This window comes from Anomaloglossus baeobatrachus, chromosome 4 (assembly GCF_048569485.1).
Source record: "Anomaloglossus baeobatrachus isolate aAnoBae1 chromosome 4, aAnoBae1.hap1, whole genome shotgun sequence".
NCBI classification, from domain to species: domain Eukaryota; kingdom Metazoa; phylum Chordata; class Amphibia; order Anura; family Aromobatidae; genus Anomaloglossus; species Anomaloglossus baeobatrachus.
In genome coordinates, this window is record NC_134356.1 from 28,293,754 (window position 1) to 28,311,125 (window position 17,372).

The window sequence follows — 17,372 nt, forward strand, 5'->3', positions numbered from 1 at the left end:
CTCTTTTGGTCTTCATGTTACATGATGAGATGTTTGGGTCCTTTTCAGGCAACTAAAGGCCGCTTTACACACTGCGATATCGGTACCGATATCGCCAGCGTGCGTACCCGCCCTTATCGGTTGTGCGACACGGGCCAATCGCTGCCCGTGTCGCACAACATCGCCCGGACCCGTCACACTACTTACCTTCCCTGCGACGTCGCTGTGACTGGCGAACCGCCTACTTTCTAAGGGGGCGGTTCGTTCAGCGTTACAGCAGCGTCACTGAACCGCCGCCCAATAGAAGCGGAGGGGCGGAGATGAGCGGGACGAACATCCCGCCCACCTCCTTCCTTCTGCATTGCGGGCGGCAGGTAAGGAGAGCTTCCTCGTTCCTGCGCTGTCACACATAGCGATGTGTGCTGCCGCAGGAACGAGGAACAACTTCGTTACTGCTGCAGTAGCGATATTTGAGAATGGACCCCCATGTCACCGATGAGCGATTTTTGCACGTTTTCTTTGTCGCTCCATTGGGAGACCCAGACAATTGGGTGTATAGCTATTGCCTCTGGAGGCCACACAAAGTATTACACTTAAAAGTGTAAGGCCCCTCCCCTTCTGGCTATACACCCCCAGTGGGATCACTGGCTCACCAGTTTTGTGCTTTGTGCGAAGGAAGTCCGGCAGGTTCTGATGTGGGTGGAAGACACGGCATCCACCATATCCACAATTCACATCCCAAGTGTGGAAACTAGGAAGCTGACTTCCTAAGTCGCTGAGGTGTGGCCGAAAGAGTATGGTCTCCTCACCCGGACGGGTTTCAGGAGATCTGGCGCCGCTGACAGAGGCCGGACGTCGATCTAATGGCGTCACGGCACAACAACAATGTGCCAGCTTCATGGCACGGTTTCACAATCATCGAGCTCTGGCGGCAAACGCCTTAGTTCAGCATTGGTCGCAGTTCCAGCTACCTTAGGTGCCACCTCTGGCATTGTTGCCCAGAGTACTGCGCTAGATCAAGACCGACTGCGGCCGCGCCATCCTCGTCGCTACAAATTGGCCGAGGATGTTGTGGTACTCGGTTCTGTGGTGCCTCACGGTAGGCTAACCGGGGGGCACTACCAGACCAATCAGACTGGCTGTCTCAAGGGCCATTCTTCCATTTGAATTCTACGGCCCTCAACCGGATGGGTGGCATTGAGTCCTGGAACCTAGTGTCGTCAGGATTACCTCAGGACGTGGTTGCCACCATGAGACAGGCTAGCATACCAACGTCCGCCAAGATTGACCACAGGACGTGGAAGATGTTCTTATCTCGGTGCTCGGCGCAGGGTGTTTCTCCCTGGCCGGTTGCATCGTCTATGTTTCCTTCCTTCCTGCAATCTAGGTAGGAAAATGGGTTGTCGCTCAGTTCCCTTTAGGGACAAGTCTCAGCGCTATCTGTATTTTTTCAGAAACGACGACTTCCTCAGGTACGCACGTTCCTACGGGGAGTTTGTCTTCTCAACACTCCGTACAAGCGGCCGTTAGAGCCCTGAGATCTGAACAAGGTTCTAATTGCTCTCCAGATGCCGCCTTTCGAGCCTTTGAAGGATGTCTCCCTTCCCGTTTTTCACGGGAAGTGGCCTTCTAGTAACGGTCTCGTCTCTTAGGAGAGTTTCCGAGCTAGCAACGCTCTCATACAAACTCCCTTCCTGGTCCTTCACCAGGACAGGGTAGTTCTGCGTCCGGTTCCGGAATTTCTCCCTAAGGTGGTATCCCATTTTCATATCAATCAGGATATCACCTCACCTTCTTTGTGTCCTCGTCCAGTCCATCAATTTCAGAAAGATTTGCATCTGTTGGTTCTGGTGAGAGCACTCAGGTTCTACTTCCCGCATGGCGCTCCTGCGCCACCCGGATGCACTCTTTGTCCTTGTCGCTGGTCGGCGTAAACAGTCGCAAGCTTCCAGATCCACCCTTGCTCGGGGGCTCGAGGAACCAATTCTTGAAACCTACAGTTCTACTGGGCTTCTGGTTCTCTCAAGGCCGAAGGCCCATTCTACCAGAGCCGTGGGTGCATCCTGGGCATTACGGCACCAGGCTACGGCTCAGCAGGTGTGTCAGGCACCCACCTGGTCGAGTCTACTTACTTTTACCAAGCATTATCAGATGCATACCTACGCTTCGGCAGACGCCAGCCTAGGTAGATAAGTCATTCAGGCGGCGGTTGGCCACCTGTAGGAGAGGGCCGTTGACGGCCCTATCATGAGGTATTCTTTTACCCACCCAGGGATTGCTTTTGGACATCCCAATTGTCTGGGTCTCCCAATGGAGCGACAAAGAAGAAGGGAATTTTGTTTACTTACCGTAAATTCCTTTTCTTCTAGCTCCAATTGGGAGACCCAGCACCCGCCCTGTTTTCTCGGGGTTTTTCTGTTTTTTCGGGTACACATGTTGTTCATGTGGTATGGTTCAGTTCTCCGATGTTTCCTCGGATTGAATTGGTCTTTAAACCAGTTATTGGCTTTCCTCCTTCTTGCTTTGGCACTAAAACTGGTGAGCCAGTGATCCCACTGGGGGTGTATAGCCAGAAGGGGAGGGGCCTTACACTTTTAAGTGTAATACTTTGTGTGGCCTCCAGAGGCAATAGCTATACACCCAATTGTCTGGGTCTCCCAATTGGAGCTAGAAGAAAAGGAATTTACGGTAAGTAAACAAAATTCCCTTCTTTGCGACGATGCAAAATCGCTCATAGGTGTCACACGCAACGGCATCGCTAAAGCGACCGGATGTGCGTCACAAAATCTGTGACACCCCCCCCCCCCCCCAACGAGATCACTTGAGCGATGTCGTAGCGTGTAAAGCCCGCTTAAGAGACAAAATATTAGACTAATCGTCCGGTTTCTCCCACCGTATCGCAAACAATAATTATCCGTCACGACTGATCGTGTAAAATTCCCAATTGAATGTCATCAAAATCAGCAATTTTGGCTGCTGATTTAGTTTGCGGCCTCTCTAATGAGCTCTCCCTAATTGTTTTCTTCACCAGCAGCAGCAGCACCGTCCGTCCCGGACACTAACACTCAGGGAACTGCACCGCAAGAGGAGAACAAAGAGCAACCGGCCGACCCGGAGCTAAAGAAGCAGCTCTGTCCATACGCCACGGTGGGGGAGTGCCGCTATGGGGAGAACTGTGTGTATCTGCATGGCGACCCGTGTGATATGTGCGGGCTACAGGTGCTGCATCCAACGGACACTTCTCAAAGGTCTCAACATATTAAGGTAAAGGAGCAGCAGATAATACAGTGGAGCCACGGATTACGAGCATAATTGGTTTCGGGACTGCGCTCTTAAACCAAGTTACTCTTATATCAAAGCAAATTTTCCCATAGGAAATAATTGAAACACAGACGACTCGTTCAAAAACCCAAATTTTTTTTACTGTATTTATACAAACTTATTACAGTAATTCAAAATATACTATATTCATATAAAATTATTACAGTACACTAATACAAAATACTGTACAGTAAAAAATATATAAAGCAAATTAGCTTACAATAAAATTGGTGTGCGAGAGGTACAGTATAAGCAATGTGCTGTACTGCTTAGCAGAAAGTACAATACTATATCCACAAATGCCAATTGATAGACATGTCATATAGTATATACTGTATACAGTACATGTGTACAGAAACTTGCCTCCAGAGCGCGGTGAAAGCACAGAACTGGACGTGTGCACGGTGAGTATTTGCTCTTCTTGCAAAGCATTGCTCTTAAACCAAGTTAGAAAATTATAAAAAGCTTTGCTTGTCTTGCAAAACGCTCTCAAACCAAGTTACTCTTAATCCAAGGTTCCACTGTATTTATATTTTACACTGAACTAAACTCTAAGTGCAACACTTTTGACTTTGCTCCCGGTCTTGCAACGCTGGGGTCCTGGGTTCAAATCCCACCAAGGACAACATCTGCAAGGAGTTTGTATGTTCTCCCCTTGTTTGTGTGGGTTTCCTCCGGGGTCTCCAGTTTCCTCCCACACTCCAAAGACATACAGATAGGGACTCTAGATTGTGAGCTCCAATGGGGACAGTGTTGCCAATGTATGTAAAGTGCTGTGGAATTAATAGCGCTATATAAATGAATAATATTATTTTTCATGAGCGGAGTTCAGTTCTAGGATTTTTTTTTTTATGTGCACAAAAGGTCTTTTCCTCTCAATTATTCACAAATTTTGTCTAAATCTGTTAGTGAGCGCTTCTACTTTGACAAGATAATCCGTCCACCTCACAGGTGTGGCTTATAAAGATGCTAATTACACAGGATGATTATTGCACAGGTCTGCCTTAGGCTGGCCTGATGAAGAGACTTGAGTAGTCTCGAAAGCTTATTTATTACCATCTTTTTTCCAGCACCCATGACGGCACCACGAGAGAGGGGATCCGCCCTTCAAGGACAGGAAACCTCCAGAATAAAAAGGGGCGGCACCTCTCTCCGCATCAGTTGGTTTCCTGTCCTTGAACAGGGAGCCTCCAGAGATCTACTGGATCCAAGAAGGTCCTGATGGGCCGAAGATTCAAGTCCGTCGGCCGGCTCTGGCAGCGGCACGGGTCCTGCTGCGGTCGGCCGCGGTGCTGTGGAGCTGCCGCATCAGACCCATGGGGGTCCGGAGTGCATACAGCGCGCCCGAATGGAACGCCGGGAGCCTGCGGGGCAGGTAAGTGGATCTTCCAAGGGACCTGTCCGCAGGGCTCTCCCGTCGCAGCGTACCCACGGGGGTTATGTCTGCGCACGGGCTCCTTCCCTTCCTCCCCCCGCCTCCTCTCCTTACCGGCGTCTTGTGGGGGCGGACTGCGCGTGCCGGCATCAGGCTGAGATGAGGGGGACGGCTGCTGCGATCCCTGCGGGGCGTCCTCGTGGCGGCTGATGATGTGGCGCTTCCTGGGGAGCGCCATGTTGTGAGTGGGAAGGAGATTTCCGGGCTGTGCGAAGGCGCGCGTTTCTTCCTATTGGACGGGCGGCCTGTGGAGCCGGATGGGACGTCCGCCGGAAGTGGGGGCGGAGTCGCCAGACTGTCTTTGAAATTTGGAGCGGCAATCCTCTCTATGGTGCCTGTGCTCTGTTGCCATGACGGACAAGCAGTCAGCGGCGTCTCCGTCGCCTCCCTCCTCTCCAAAACCTCCCTCTGATCATGATACAGCCTCCCTGAAGCGGCAGCAGAAGGGTGGCAAGGATGACAGTGTCGCTGACTCAGGGGGCAAGCGTGGGGGGACGGATGACCGGTCCTCCAAGCGGAAGGACCCTGACTCTCCTGACAGAAGACGGCCTTCTAGAGGACGGAAGTCAGATGAGGGCCCTGCTGAACCGGTATAGCCTCTGGGCATCGGTGGGTGAGTGCACCTCAGATGTTCCTTTTAATGGCGGTCATATTGTCTGTTTTTTTTATAGGATCGCAGTAAACCTAAGAAGTGTTTATCTAAATCCAGACATAAGGAATGCGCCTTGTGCTGTAAAGAACTTTCTGGTTCTTGGACTAAGAGATTGTGTGCAAAGGCTGCATTCAGCAAACTTTGTCGGAGGAACAGCCAGGATTTGCTTCCGACCTCCGGTCCCTCATACGGGAAGAGGTCAGGGACTCCCTCCGATCTCTGTCTGGAGCACAAAGTGCTGGGGGTTCTCGAGCCCCTTCGCCTACCCACGAGAACTCTGATAGGTCTGATGGGGAATGTGATTCCTCTGGCTCTACTTCCCGCTCCTCCTCTGATAGTGACTCGGGGGGTCGCCAGTGCTTCCCACTCGATAATATGAAGAAGTTAGTTAAGGCGGTGAGGACCACCATGGGCCTCACAGATGAGAAACCTGAAAAATCTATCCAGGATAGGATGTTCGGGGGCATGGAGCAGAAGAAACGACGCTCCTTCCCCGTGGTGGATAAGATACAAGCCTTAATTGCCCGGGAATGGAAGAGACCTGATAAGAAGCATTCCATTCCTGGCGCCTTTAAGAGAAAATATCCGTTTGAGGAGGCCTCCTGCTCCACATGGGATAAGGCGCCAAAATTGGATGTGGCTGTCGCTAAGGCATCCAAAAAGTTTGCCTTGCCATTTGAGGACATGGGCTCCCTGAAAGACCCATTAGATAAGAAAGCTGATCACTTCCTAAAGAATACCTGGGAAGCTGCTGCCGGAGGACTATGGCCCGCCATTGCGGCTACCTGTACGGCTAGATCCCTGACTATATGGATTGACGAACTGGAAGACCAGTTTAGATCCCGAGCACCAAAGGAGGAGATTGCGTCCTCCCTCTCCAAGTTGCGGGGGGCGGCGGCCTTCCTTGCGGACGCCTCGGCGGACTCCACTAAGTTGGCTGCTAAGTCAGCATCCCTCTCCAACGCGGCTAGAAGGGCTCTCTGGCTGAAATGCTGGCCGGGGGATCTGCAAACTAAGTCTAAACTCTGCAATATCCCTTGTCAAGGTGAATTTCTGTTCGGGCCGGTACTGGATGACATCCTAGAAAAAGCTAGCGACAAGAAGGGAGGCTTTCCCTTTCCTTCGTTTCCTTCTTCACGGCGGTCCTTTCGGAGGAAGCCTGTTCGCCGCCCCACCCGACCACGGGATCGGAATACCTGGTCCGATAGAAAGACTCAGGGAAAGGGGTTCATGTTCAAGGGCCCCTCAAAAGATCTGCATAAGTCGTCCAAGTGACTCGCTTTCCCAGGTCGGGTCAGTTCCTTCCGGCTTGGGAAAGGATTTCCTCCAATGCATGGATACTGGCCCTTATACGCTCCGCGGCCTCCGGCTCCCCTTCCTTCGGCCTCCTCCTCCCCGGTTCGTGGTTACCCCTCTGCGTCGTTCCCCGGCGGAACAGCTGGCGTTAGAAGCAGAGGTCCGTCACCTCCTCTTCAAGAGGGTTCTAGTGGAAGTTCCCTCAAGGGAACAGGGAGAAGGGTTCTATTCCACCCTCTTTCTGGTAGGGAAGCCCGACGGTTCCTATCGCACAATCAACCTGAAAGCCCTCAACCGGTTCCTTCAAATAGACAGCTTCAAGATGGAGTCCGTGCGGTCCATAGTGAAATATCTGTATCCCCACTGTCACATGGCGGTCATAGACTTACGCGATGCATATTATCATGTCCCAATTCACTCTCTCTTCCAATGCTTCCTCAGGATAGCCCTCCACATGGACGGTCGGGTCTGCCATTTCCAATACAAGGCCCTCCCCTTCGGTCTGGCCATCGCCCCGAGGATTTTTACGAAGATAATAGCAGAAATGTCGGCATATCTGCGTCAGAGAGAGGTCCTTCTGATTCCTTATCTGGACGACTTCTTGATTGTGGGCGCCTCAGCTCTTCATTGTGCGGCCCTTCTCCGGCAGGTGCAAGCTTCCCTGCGGGAGTTGGGCTGGGTGATCAACGAAGAAAAGTCCAGATTAATTCCGTTAAAGGTTCAGCTGTTTCTGGGACTCACCTGGGACTCCCAACACTCAACTCTGTCGGTTGCCTCCTTCCAAAGTGGAAGCCCTTCGGACCCAGATAGACCGGACTCTGAGGCACCGGCGTCTGTCTCTCCGGGGTGCGATGTCCCTCCTGGGCTCCCTGACGGCGGCCATCCCGGCCGTCAGATGGGCTCAGGCGCACACCAGGGTCCTACAGTGGAATATCTTACAGCATCAGACGGCTCACTGGGACCATCTGGACAGACTCATCATTCTCAAACATCGCACATTGCAGTCCCTCTACTGGTGGCTAGATCCGGTCCACTTGGGCAGAGGGGTGCCTTGGAGGGCGCCAGAGCCCGTGGTGGTAACCACCGACGCCAGTCTCTACGGTTGGGGGGCACATCTGGACGCTCATTTCGTTCAGGGGCGATGGTCTGGAGAAGAAGCTCAAAATTCCTCGAATACAAGGGAATTGCTGGCGGTGGAAAAGGCGTTGGGTCGTTTCCTGCCGTTGTTACGGGGTCGACATGTGAAAGTTCTGTCGGACAACCAAGCGACGGTAGCATATCTCAACCACCAGGGGGGTACTCGCTCCAGACACCTCATGTCCGTCGCAAGCAGGATCATGTCTTGGGCAGAGGCTCATCTGGGTACCCTGTCGGCAGTGCACATCCGAGGGAAGGAGAACGATTTGGCGGACTTTCTCAGTCGCACCCAGTTTCACCAGGGCGAATGGTCTCTAAATCAGTCCGTTTTCAACAGGATAAAGGGGATGTGGGGGGTTCCCGAGAGAGACCTCTTTGCCACACGGACCAACAGGAAGGTTCCCCGATTCTGTTCCCTGGATCCAAGGGATCGTCCCCACTCGGTGGACGCGCTATTGCTCAAGTGGGACTTCCGCCTCGCATATGCCTTCCCTCCACTCATCCTCCTTCCTGCAGTGCTCAGGAAGAGACGGGAGGATCGAGCAGTCGTGATTCTCATAAAACCAAGGCCTCTTCGGCCAAAAGGGTGCTATTGGCTGACTCATCTGTCAGTCGCCGATCCGTGGGTTCTCCCGGATCTCCTATCCCAGGGTCCAGCCTTCCACCCACAGCACACCAGGTTACATCTGACGGCGTGGCTCTTGAGAGGTCGCTATTAGGCACTAAGGGGTTTTCTCAGGGTCTGATCTCCACCTTGATGCAGTGCAGAAAGCCTGTCACTACTCGCATTTATGGGCGTATTTGGGCGAAATTCCTGACCTCTTCGGGTGAGGATCCTACTAAACCACCCTCCGTCCCGGTTGTCCTGGAATTTCTCCAGAAGGGTTGGGAACTGGGTCTATCCGTTAGTACCCTTAAGGTGCAGATCTCCGCACTAAGCGCCTTGTATAACCATGCCCTGGCTGGAGATCCCTGGATATCTAGGTTCGTTAGGTCCTGTGCTAGGTCTAAGCCTCGGGGAACCATGCCACTTCCGTCCTGGGACCTTAACTTGGTCCTTTCAGCTTTAACACTGCCCCCATTTGAGCCCTTAGATTCTATCTCTCTCAAGCATCTGTCCCTTAAGACGATTCTCCTGGTCGCCCTCACTTCTGCCCGTAGGGTTAGTGACCTTCAGGCCTTATCCATTTCTCCTCCGTATACCCAGTTTTTTGAGGACCGAGTAGTCTTACGTACTGACCCTGCCTATTTGCCGAAGGTGCATTCCCACTTCCATAGATCACAGGAAATAGTGCTCCCCTCTTTTTATGCCAACCCTTCTACTCCGGAGGAGATGGGATGGCACTGCCTGGATGTTAGGCGTTGTCTTCAAAGGTATCTGTTGGTCACCTCGGAAGGGAGGAAGGATAAGTCTGTTTGTAGTCTTCCAGGGTTGTAGGAAGGGGCTTAAGGCTTCTAAATCCACTTTGGCAAGGTGGATCAGGGATGCCATCTCGGTTGCCTACACGGCCGGGGGGGAAGACGTACCTCCTGGTTTGAAGGCACACTCCACGCGAGCGATGGCATCTTCCTGGGCGGCGAGATCGGAGGTCTCCATCGAGCAGATATGTAAGGCGGCAACCTGGTCTTCGCCGTCCACCTTTTTTAATCACTATCGCCTTGATTTGTCGTTCACCGACATCACCTTTGGGAGACGGGTTCTGCAAACTGTTGTCCCTCCCTAGGTCTTCCTCTCTGTAATTCTCTCGTGGTGCCGTCATGGGTGCTGGAAAAATACGTAATTACTTACCGGTAATGTGTTTTTTCTGAACCCATGACGGCACCCTTTTTTTTTTTTTTTTTTTTTTTTTTTTTTTTTTTTTTAAATCAGATACTTTTTTATTAAAACAGAATACATACAACAGAATAACAAATCTGCATCCAAATTAAATTTATCACATCTATTACCCCTTTAACTCCCCCTCCCACACCCCGGCAGCATCACTTCTCCCCGATACTACATCCCATTTAGTACACACTTAGGATACCCTTCAACTGTAGTATAGCAACCATCCCGTTGTGCAGGAGGAACAACTAGTAACACAAATAAAACAAAACCCACACATCAGACGGCTATCCCCGTCCCATATCAGTTTACTGGTCCATCACTCGTCCTATCCGCATTGCAGCCAAGGAGACCAGAGCTTCTCAAACATTTTAACATTCCCCCTTCTTTCATACACTCCCTGTTCCAGCTGAAGAATACATTTCACCCCTTTAATGTACTCTCCCCTGGTCGGGGGGTCTTTTTTAATCCAGGACCTGGTGATTAGCTTTCTTGCCGCATACAGCAGCCTAGCAATGACAATTTTCATAGTATTTTTCCACCCCAAGCTCCTCAACATATCCCAATAGGCATATCACTGGTTCCCTGGGGAGGACACACCCATATGTTCTTCCTATCTTGTGGATAACCTTAGTCCAAAAGGAGACCAGTCTCGGACAAGACCACATCATGTGAAAAATACCTGCGTCAGATCCCTGACACCTTGGACACTCCGAATTCCTTTTCAACCCCATTTTAAACATCAGTAAAGGAGACCTATATACCCGGTGAATCACGTATAGGTGAGACAGTCTGGCTGGTTCGCTCATGGAAAGTTTAGGGATATACTCTAAGATACTCTCCCACACCTCCTCCGTTATCGGCCCAACTTCCTCCTCCCATTTAGATTTAGCTTTAATTGGGTAGTCTAAAAGAAAGGTATGTAGTATATCTTTATACGTGCCAGAAATGATCCCTTTAGTGCTTCCTCCCCCTTACACACATACTCCAGTACCAGGTCAGTCTGTATGGCCACACTTTGTTTAGCCGCTTGGGCTGCAATCGCATGTTTTAATTGTCTGTAGTGGAGCCAGCCGGACGCCGGTAACTGAAACTCACTCTGTAACTGTGGGAACGATTTCACAATTCCTCCGTCCAATATCTGATGCATGTATATCACACCCTTGCTTCTCCACTCCTCAATATTCCCCATTTTCTGAATCTCCGGGAGATTACTGTTATCCCAGATAGGTGTAAACTTAGTTAACCGGGTCACCCCTCTCACCCTTTTCAGCCTATCCCAGGTCTTATTTATAAGTGCCATTGTAGGAGATGTTCTACCCAGGAGCCCCACCGCACCATCCTCTAGTCCCATTACCAATGGACTTCTACCCACTATGTATTCCAGTACTTCTTTAATGCCCCCATCTTCCTCTCGATCAGACCACCCCCTGAGGTGTTGACATTGCGCCGCTATATAATACAATTCCGGATTTGGGATTGCTAGACCCCCCCCCCCTCATCCTTCGGCCTTTGTAAAGTCTCTAATCGCACCCTAGGCTGCTTTCTTCAGCGCTCTATTGGGAGACCCAGACGATTGGGGTATAGCTACTGCCCTCCGGAGGCCACACAAAGCACTACACTAAAAAGTGCAAGGCCCCTCCCCCTCTGGCTATACCCCCCCGTGGTATCACGGGTTCTCCAGTTTTAGCTTTGTGTGCGAAGGAGGTCAGACATCCACGCATAGCTCCACAGATTTTAGTCAGCAGTAGCTGCTGACTATTTCGGATGGAAGAAAAGAGGACACATATAGTGTCCCCAGCATGCTCCCTTCTCACCCCTGGATGGTGTTGTAAGGTTGAGGTACCTATTGCTGGTACGGAGGCTGGAGCCCACATGCTGCTTTCCTTCCACATCCCCCTGAGGGGCTCTGAGGAAGTGGGATCCTGCCGGCCTCAAAGCTCTGACGCCGGGCTCCATCCACAGACCCATTTGAACCTGCTGGATACGGAGCTGGAGTACCGTTCAGGGACATGGCCCTGCACCATTACAGGTACTCTGTGTCCCCGTACACACAGGCACAGCACACTCCAGACTTGCTGGGTGTGCTAGTGCGCCGGGGACAGTAAAGGGTTACAGTCACTGCAGCTTTGCTGAGTGACTTTGTGTTTTGGGAACTACCGCGCCGGACGCTCCGGGAGCGGCGGCGCGGCTGGGACTTGTAGTTCGCCGGGGACTGGGCGCCGACCGCGCTTTTACGGCGGCGGCGCTTATAACTCCAGTCCCCGGCTTCTGCGGCCTAGTGCCGCTTCGTTCCCGCCCCCTCCCTGTCACTCAGGGAAGGGGACAGGCGCTGAGCAATCAGCAGCGCCGAGGGCTGGAGCCTTTTTACATGCTCCAGCCCTCTCACTGCACTCTGTCGGACGCCGGATTCCCGCTCTGCCTTGGGGGCACGCCCACGGCCCGCCCCTACTCACACGAGCTGGGGAAGAAGCCGGCAGCCATTACTGCAGAGCTCGGGGCACCAAGGCAGGACAGTGGCGTTCATACACCCGCTTATAGGCGGGCGGTAAGGGCACACATAGTGCTGACCACAATATATATGCAGTGTATACATGTGTTGTTTTTAACTACATAGGTCGCTATATGCCCGCTTGGGGAGCGACACATCAGCAGCAGGAAAGCAGGTGTGCTAAAGCACAGGCTTTCTAGGCTGCTTGTTTTGCACGACTGAGGGGTTCATTTGTGTTTATGCTGATATGCTATACATTGCACTGTACAGTCGCTAGTCTTAGCTATATTCTTCTGGAATGGCTAGACTACAGCAGCAGAAAACCAAGGGTGCTGGGGCACAGGTTTTTTTCTATGCTGCTTGTATTGCATGGGCTGCAGTGTGCATTGGTACTTGTGCTTGTATGCTATACATTGCACTGTATGGTCACTCTTCTGGGCTATATTCCCCTAGATGACCAGTCTACAGCAGCAGAAGAGCAGAGGTGCCAGGGCACAGGCTTCTATGCTGCTTGGATTGCATGTGCTGCAGTGTTCATTTGTACTTGTGCTTGTATGCTATACATTGCACTGTAGGGTCACTCTTCTGGGCTATATTCCCCTAGATGACTAGTATACAGCAGCAGAAGAGCAGGGGTGCCAGGGCACAGGCTTCTATGCTGCTTGTATTGCTTGTGCTGCAGTGGTCATTTGTACTTTATGCCTGTATGCTATACATTGCACTGTACGGTCACCAATCTTGGCTATATACTTCTAGATAGCTAGTCGGCAGCGGCAAAAAAGCAACACAGTTTTCAGTGCTGTTTTTACTACATGGGATGCTGTTCATGACACCGTCCCATTGTGTGCATGCTCCCCTGTAGCACGTCGTCTGCCGGGGTCTCTAGCACTTCGTCTGCCGGGGCTCTACTAGTTGTGGCCAAAGAAACCTCCTGTCAACCCTGTCCATGGACAGGGACGGAGTAGTCATAATATAGAGACTTGCACCCATGGGCAATCTACTTGAACAAACGGCAGCTCTTCAGGGCTTTGATACTGACATCGCTCTCAATCCGGATACACCGGGTGGTAACGCCATACGGAATGATCCTATACCGTCCACCAATGGAAGGTTGGATCTTTCTCCCTCAGCTCCCCCAGTGGAGATAGGAGACGAACAGGAGAAGTTCCTTTTCAGTGTCTCACGCAGATATTGAGTATTTTTCTGGCCACGCTGACTTCAGAGAAGCAGTCCAGGAACACCACGCTTACCAGATAAGCGTCTTCTCCAAACGTTTTTAGGATACACGTTATCCCTTTTTTCCCCTGACGTGGTCAGCGCTGGACCCAGGGTCCAAAGGTGGATTCTCCAATCTCCAGGCTTGCATATAGAGCCATAGTTGCACTGGAGATGGGGCTTCACTTCAAGATGCCATTCACAGACAGATGGACTCTGGTTGAAATCTGTCTAGGAGGCTATCGGCGTGTCGGTTGCTCCGGCATCCACAGCCGTATTGGCAACCTAACCTTTTCTGCTGTTCTTGCGCAGCTGACCTTGAGCAGGGACATCTGTACCGCAGAGGCGTCCGTAACCCCGCAATGTCTGCACTGCGACTTACCCTGTTAATGCTGTCCTAAAAGTACAGTCGAGGTTTCGGTCCTTCCCAAGCTCCGGCAGGTCCCAATTGTCCTCGTGCAAAAGGGCTACAAAACCTCAGACGGGCTCAGATTCCGGCCGGGCTCAATCTCGCCCAAGGAAGGCAGTCGGAGGAACCGCTACCAAGGCGGTCTCCTCAGGACTCTCAGCTCTCTCTCTCTCTCTCTCTCCGCATCCGCGGTTGATGGCAGACTCCCCCGCCTTTGGCGACATTTAGCTGCCACAGGTCACAGACCGGTGGGTGACGGACATTGTGCTCACGTGCACAGGACAGTGTTCTGTTCTCGTCCTCCGACTCCATTCTTCAGAACGGCCCCACCTCTCCACCGAGCAGATGCCCTGCTGCAGGCGGTGGACGCTCTAAGAGCAGAAGGAGTGGTGATCCCTGTCCCCCCTCAGGAACGAGGGCGAGGGTTTGTACTCCAATCTCTTTGTGGCTCCAAAAATGGACGGTTCCTTCCGTCCTGTTCTGGTTCTGAAACTGCTCAACGAGCATGCGAACGCCAGGCGGTTCCGGATGGGATCCCTCCGATCCGTCATTGCCTCAATGTCTCGAGGAGACTTCCTTGCCTCAACAGACATCAAAGATGCCTATCTCCACGTGCCAATTGCTACGGAGCACCAACGTTTTCTACGTTTTGTGATAGGAGACGAACATCTTCTGTTCGTAGCTCTGCCATTCAGTCTGGCGACAGCCCCACGGGTGGGCACCAAGGTCATGGCAGCAGTGGTAGCAGTCTTGCACTCTCACGGACACCCGGTGATTCCGTACTTGGACGATCTACTCGTCAAAGCAACCTCCCTCGAGGCATGCCAACGCAGCCTGAATGTTACGCTGGAGACTCTCCAGACTTTCGGGTGGATCATCAATTTGGCAAGGTCAAATCTGTCTCCGACTCAATCACTAACGTATCTCGGCATGGAGTTTCATACTCTATCAGCCATAGTGAAGCTTCCGCTGAACCAGCAGCGTTCACTGCGGACAGAGGTGCAGTCTCTCCTTCAAGGCCAGTCGCACCCCTTAAGGCGCCTCATGCACTTCCTAAGGAAGATGGTGGCAGCCATCGAGGCAGTTCTCTTTGCGCAGTTTCATCTGCGCCAACGGCAATGGGACATTCTCCGCCAATGGGATGGGCAGTCAACCTCCCTGGACGGGAAGTCTCCCTTTCCCTGACGGCCGAGGACTCTCTGCAATAGTGGCTTATTCCCACCTCATTGCCATAGCCCCCATCCTGGGCAGTGGTCACGACAGATACGAGTCTGTCAGGGTGGGGAGCAGTTTGTCTCCGCCACATGGCTCAGGGGACGTGGACTCAGCAGGAGTCCACCCTTCAGTTCGATGTGCTGGAAATCGGGGCAGGGTATCTTACCCTATTAGCTTTCCAAAAGTGGCTAGAAGGGAGCAGATCCGAATCCAGTCGGACATCTCCACAGCGGTGGCATACATCAACCACCAAGGAGGGACACGCAGTCAGCAGCCTTCCAGGAAGTCCGGCGAATCCTCATGTGGGTGGAGGACACAGCATCCACCATATCCGCAGTTCACATCCCGGGCGTAGAAAACTGGGAAGCAGGCTTCCTCAGTCGCCAGGGCATGGACGCGGGGGAATGGTCCCTTCACCCGGACGTGTTTCAGGAAATCTGTTGCCGCTGGGGGGGGGGCCGGACGTCGACCTAATGGCGTCTCGGCACACCAACAAGGTCCCGGCATTTATGGCACGATCGCGCGATCACAGAGCTCTGGCGGCAGACGCCTTAGTGCAAGATTGGTCGCAGTTCCGGCTCACATGTGTTTCCACCTCTGGCACTCTTGCCCAGAGTACTGCGCAAAAATCAGATCCGATTGCAGCCGCGTCATACTCGTCGCACCAGACTGGCCGAGGAGATCGTGGTACCCGGATCTGTGGCATCTCACGGTCGGCCGACCGGGGTCACTACCAGACCGACCAGACTTACTGTCTCAAGGGCCGTTTTCTCCATCGGAATTCTGCGGCCCTGAACCTGACTGTGTGGCTTGTGTGTCCTGGATCCTAGCGTCTTCAGGATTATCCCAAGGGGTCGTTGCCACCATGAGACAGGCTAGGAAGCCCACGTCTGCTAAGATCTACCACAGAACGTGGAAGGTTTTCTTAATCTGGTGCTCTACTCAGGGAGTGTCTCCCTGGCCATTTGCATTGCCTATCTTTCTTTCCTTCCTACAATAGGAGTTAGAAAAGGGCTTGTCGCTAGACTCCCTCAAAGGGCAAGTCTCAGCACTATCTGTGTTTTTTCAGAAGCGTCTAGCACGTCTTTCTAAGGTGCGCACGTTCCCGCAGGGGGTTTGTCATATCGTACCCCCGTACAAGCGGCCGTTGGATCCATGGGATCTGAACAGGGTTCTAGTTGCTCTCCAGAAGCCGCCTTTCGAGCCTCTGAAGGAAGTTTCCTTTTCTCGCCTGTCACAGAAGGTGGCGTTTCTCGTTGCGATCACATCGCTTCGGCGAGTGTCTGAGCTGGCAGCTCTGTCATCCAAGGCTCCCTTCCTGGTGTTTCACCAGGACAAGGTAGTGCTGCGCATCATTCCGGAGTTTCTCCCTAAGGTAGTATCCTCGTTTCATCTTAATCAGGATATCTCCTTACCGTCCTTTTGCACTCATCCGGTTCACCGGTATGAGAATGATTTACGTTTGCTAGATCTGGTGAGAGCACTCAGAATCTACATTTCACGCACGGCGCCCGTACGCCGTTCCGATGCCCTTGTCGCTGGTACGCGCAAGAGGTTGCAGGCTTCTAAAGCCACCCTGGCTCGATGGATCAAAGAACCAATTCTGGAAGCCTACCGTTTTGCAGGGCTTCCGGTTCTTTCAGGGCTGAAAGCCCATTCAACCAGAGCCGTGAGTGCGTCCTGGGCGCTACGACACCAGGCTTCGGCTCAACAGGTGTGCCAGGCAGCTACCTGGTCGAGTCTGCACACTTTCACCAAACATTATCAGGTGCATACCTATGCTTCGGCGGATGCCAGCTTAGGTAGAAGAGTCCTGCAGGCGGCAGTGACATCCCCGTAGGGGAGGGCTGTTTTGCAGCTCTAACATGAGGTATCTCTTTACCCACCCAGGGACAGCTTTTGGACGTCCCAATCGTCTGGGTCTCCCAATAGAGCGCTGAAGAAGAAGGGAATTTTGTTACTTACCGTAAATTCCTTTTCTTCTAGCTCTTATTGGGAGACCCAGCACCCGCCCTGTTGTCCTTCGGGATTTCTTGGTTGTTTGCGGGTACACATGTTGTTCATGTTGAACGGTTTTTCAGTTCTCCGACGTTATTCGGAGTTAATTTGTTTAAACCAGTTATTGGCTTCCTCCTTCTTGCTTTGGCACTAAAACTGGAGAACCCGTGATACCACGGGGGGGTATAGCCAGAGGGGGAGGGGCCTTGCACTTTTTAGTGTAGTGCTTTGTGTGGCCTCCGGAGGGCAGTAGCTATACCCCAATCGTCTGGGTCTCCCAATAAGAGCTAGAAGAAAAGGAATTTACGGTAAGTAACAAAATTCCCTTCTTTTACCCCACACCAGGTCCCTAAACAGCGAGTTTATCCCTTTAAATCTTTTCCTGGAAATACAAACAGG

The 17,372-nt window shown here is 52.3% G+C and overlaps 1 protein-coding gene across 5 annotated transcripts in view; it reads left to right on the forward strand.

The window, feature by feature from the left end:
• Positions 1 to 17,372, forward strand: part of MKRN1 (makorin ring finger protein 1) — a 52,640-nt gene that overhangs the window by 11,782 nt on the left and 23,486 nt on the right. For 3 of the 5 annotated variants that reach the window (XM_075344161.1, XM_075344164.1, XM_075344165.1), the window contains one exon: positions 3,011 to 3,243. In XM_075344161.1, the coding sequence (XP_075200276.1) occupies positions 3,011 to 3,243 (233 nt within the window). The remainder of the gene's footprint in view (positions 1 to 3,010; positions 3,244 to 17,372) is intronic. The other 2 variants (XM_075344162.1, XM_075344163.1) reach the window with 2 other exon arrangements.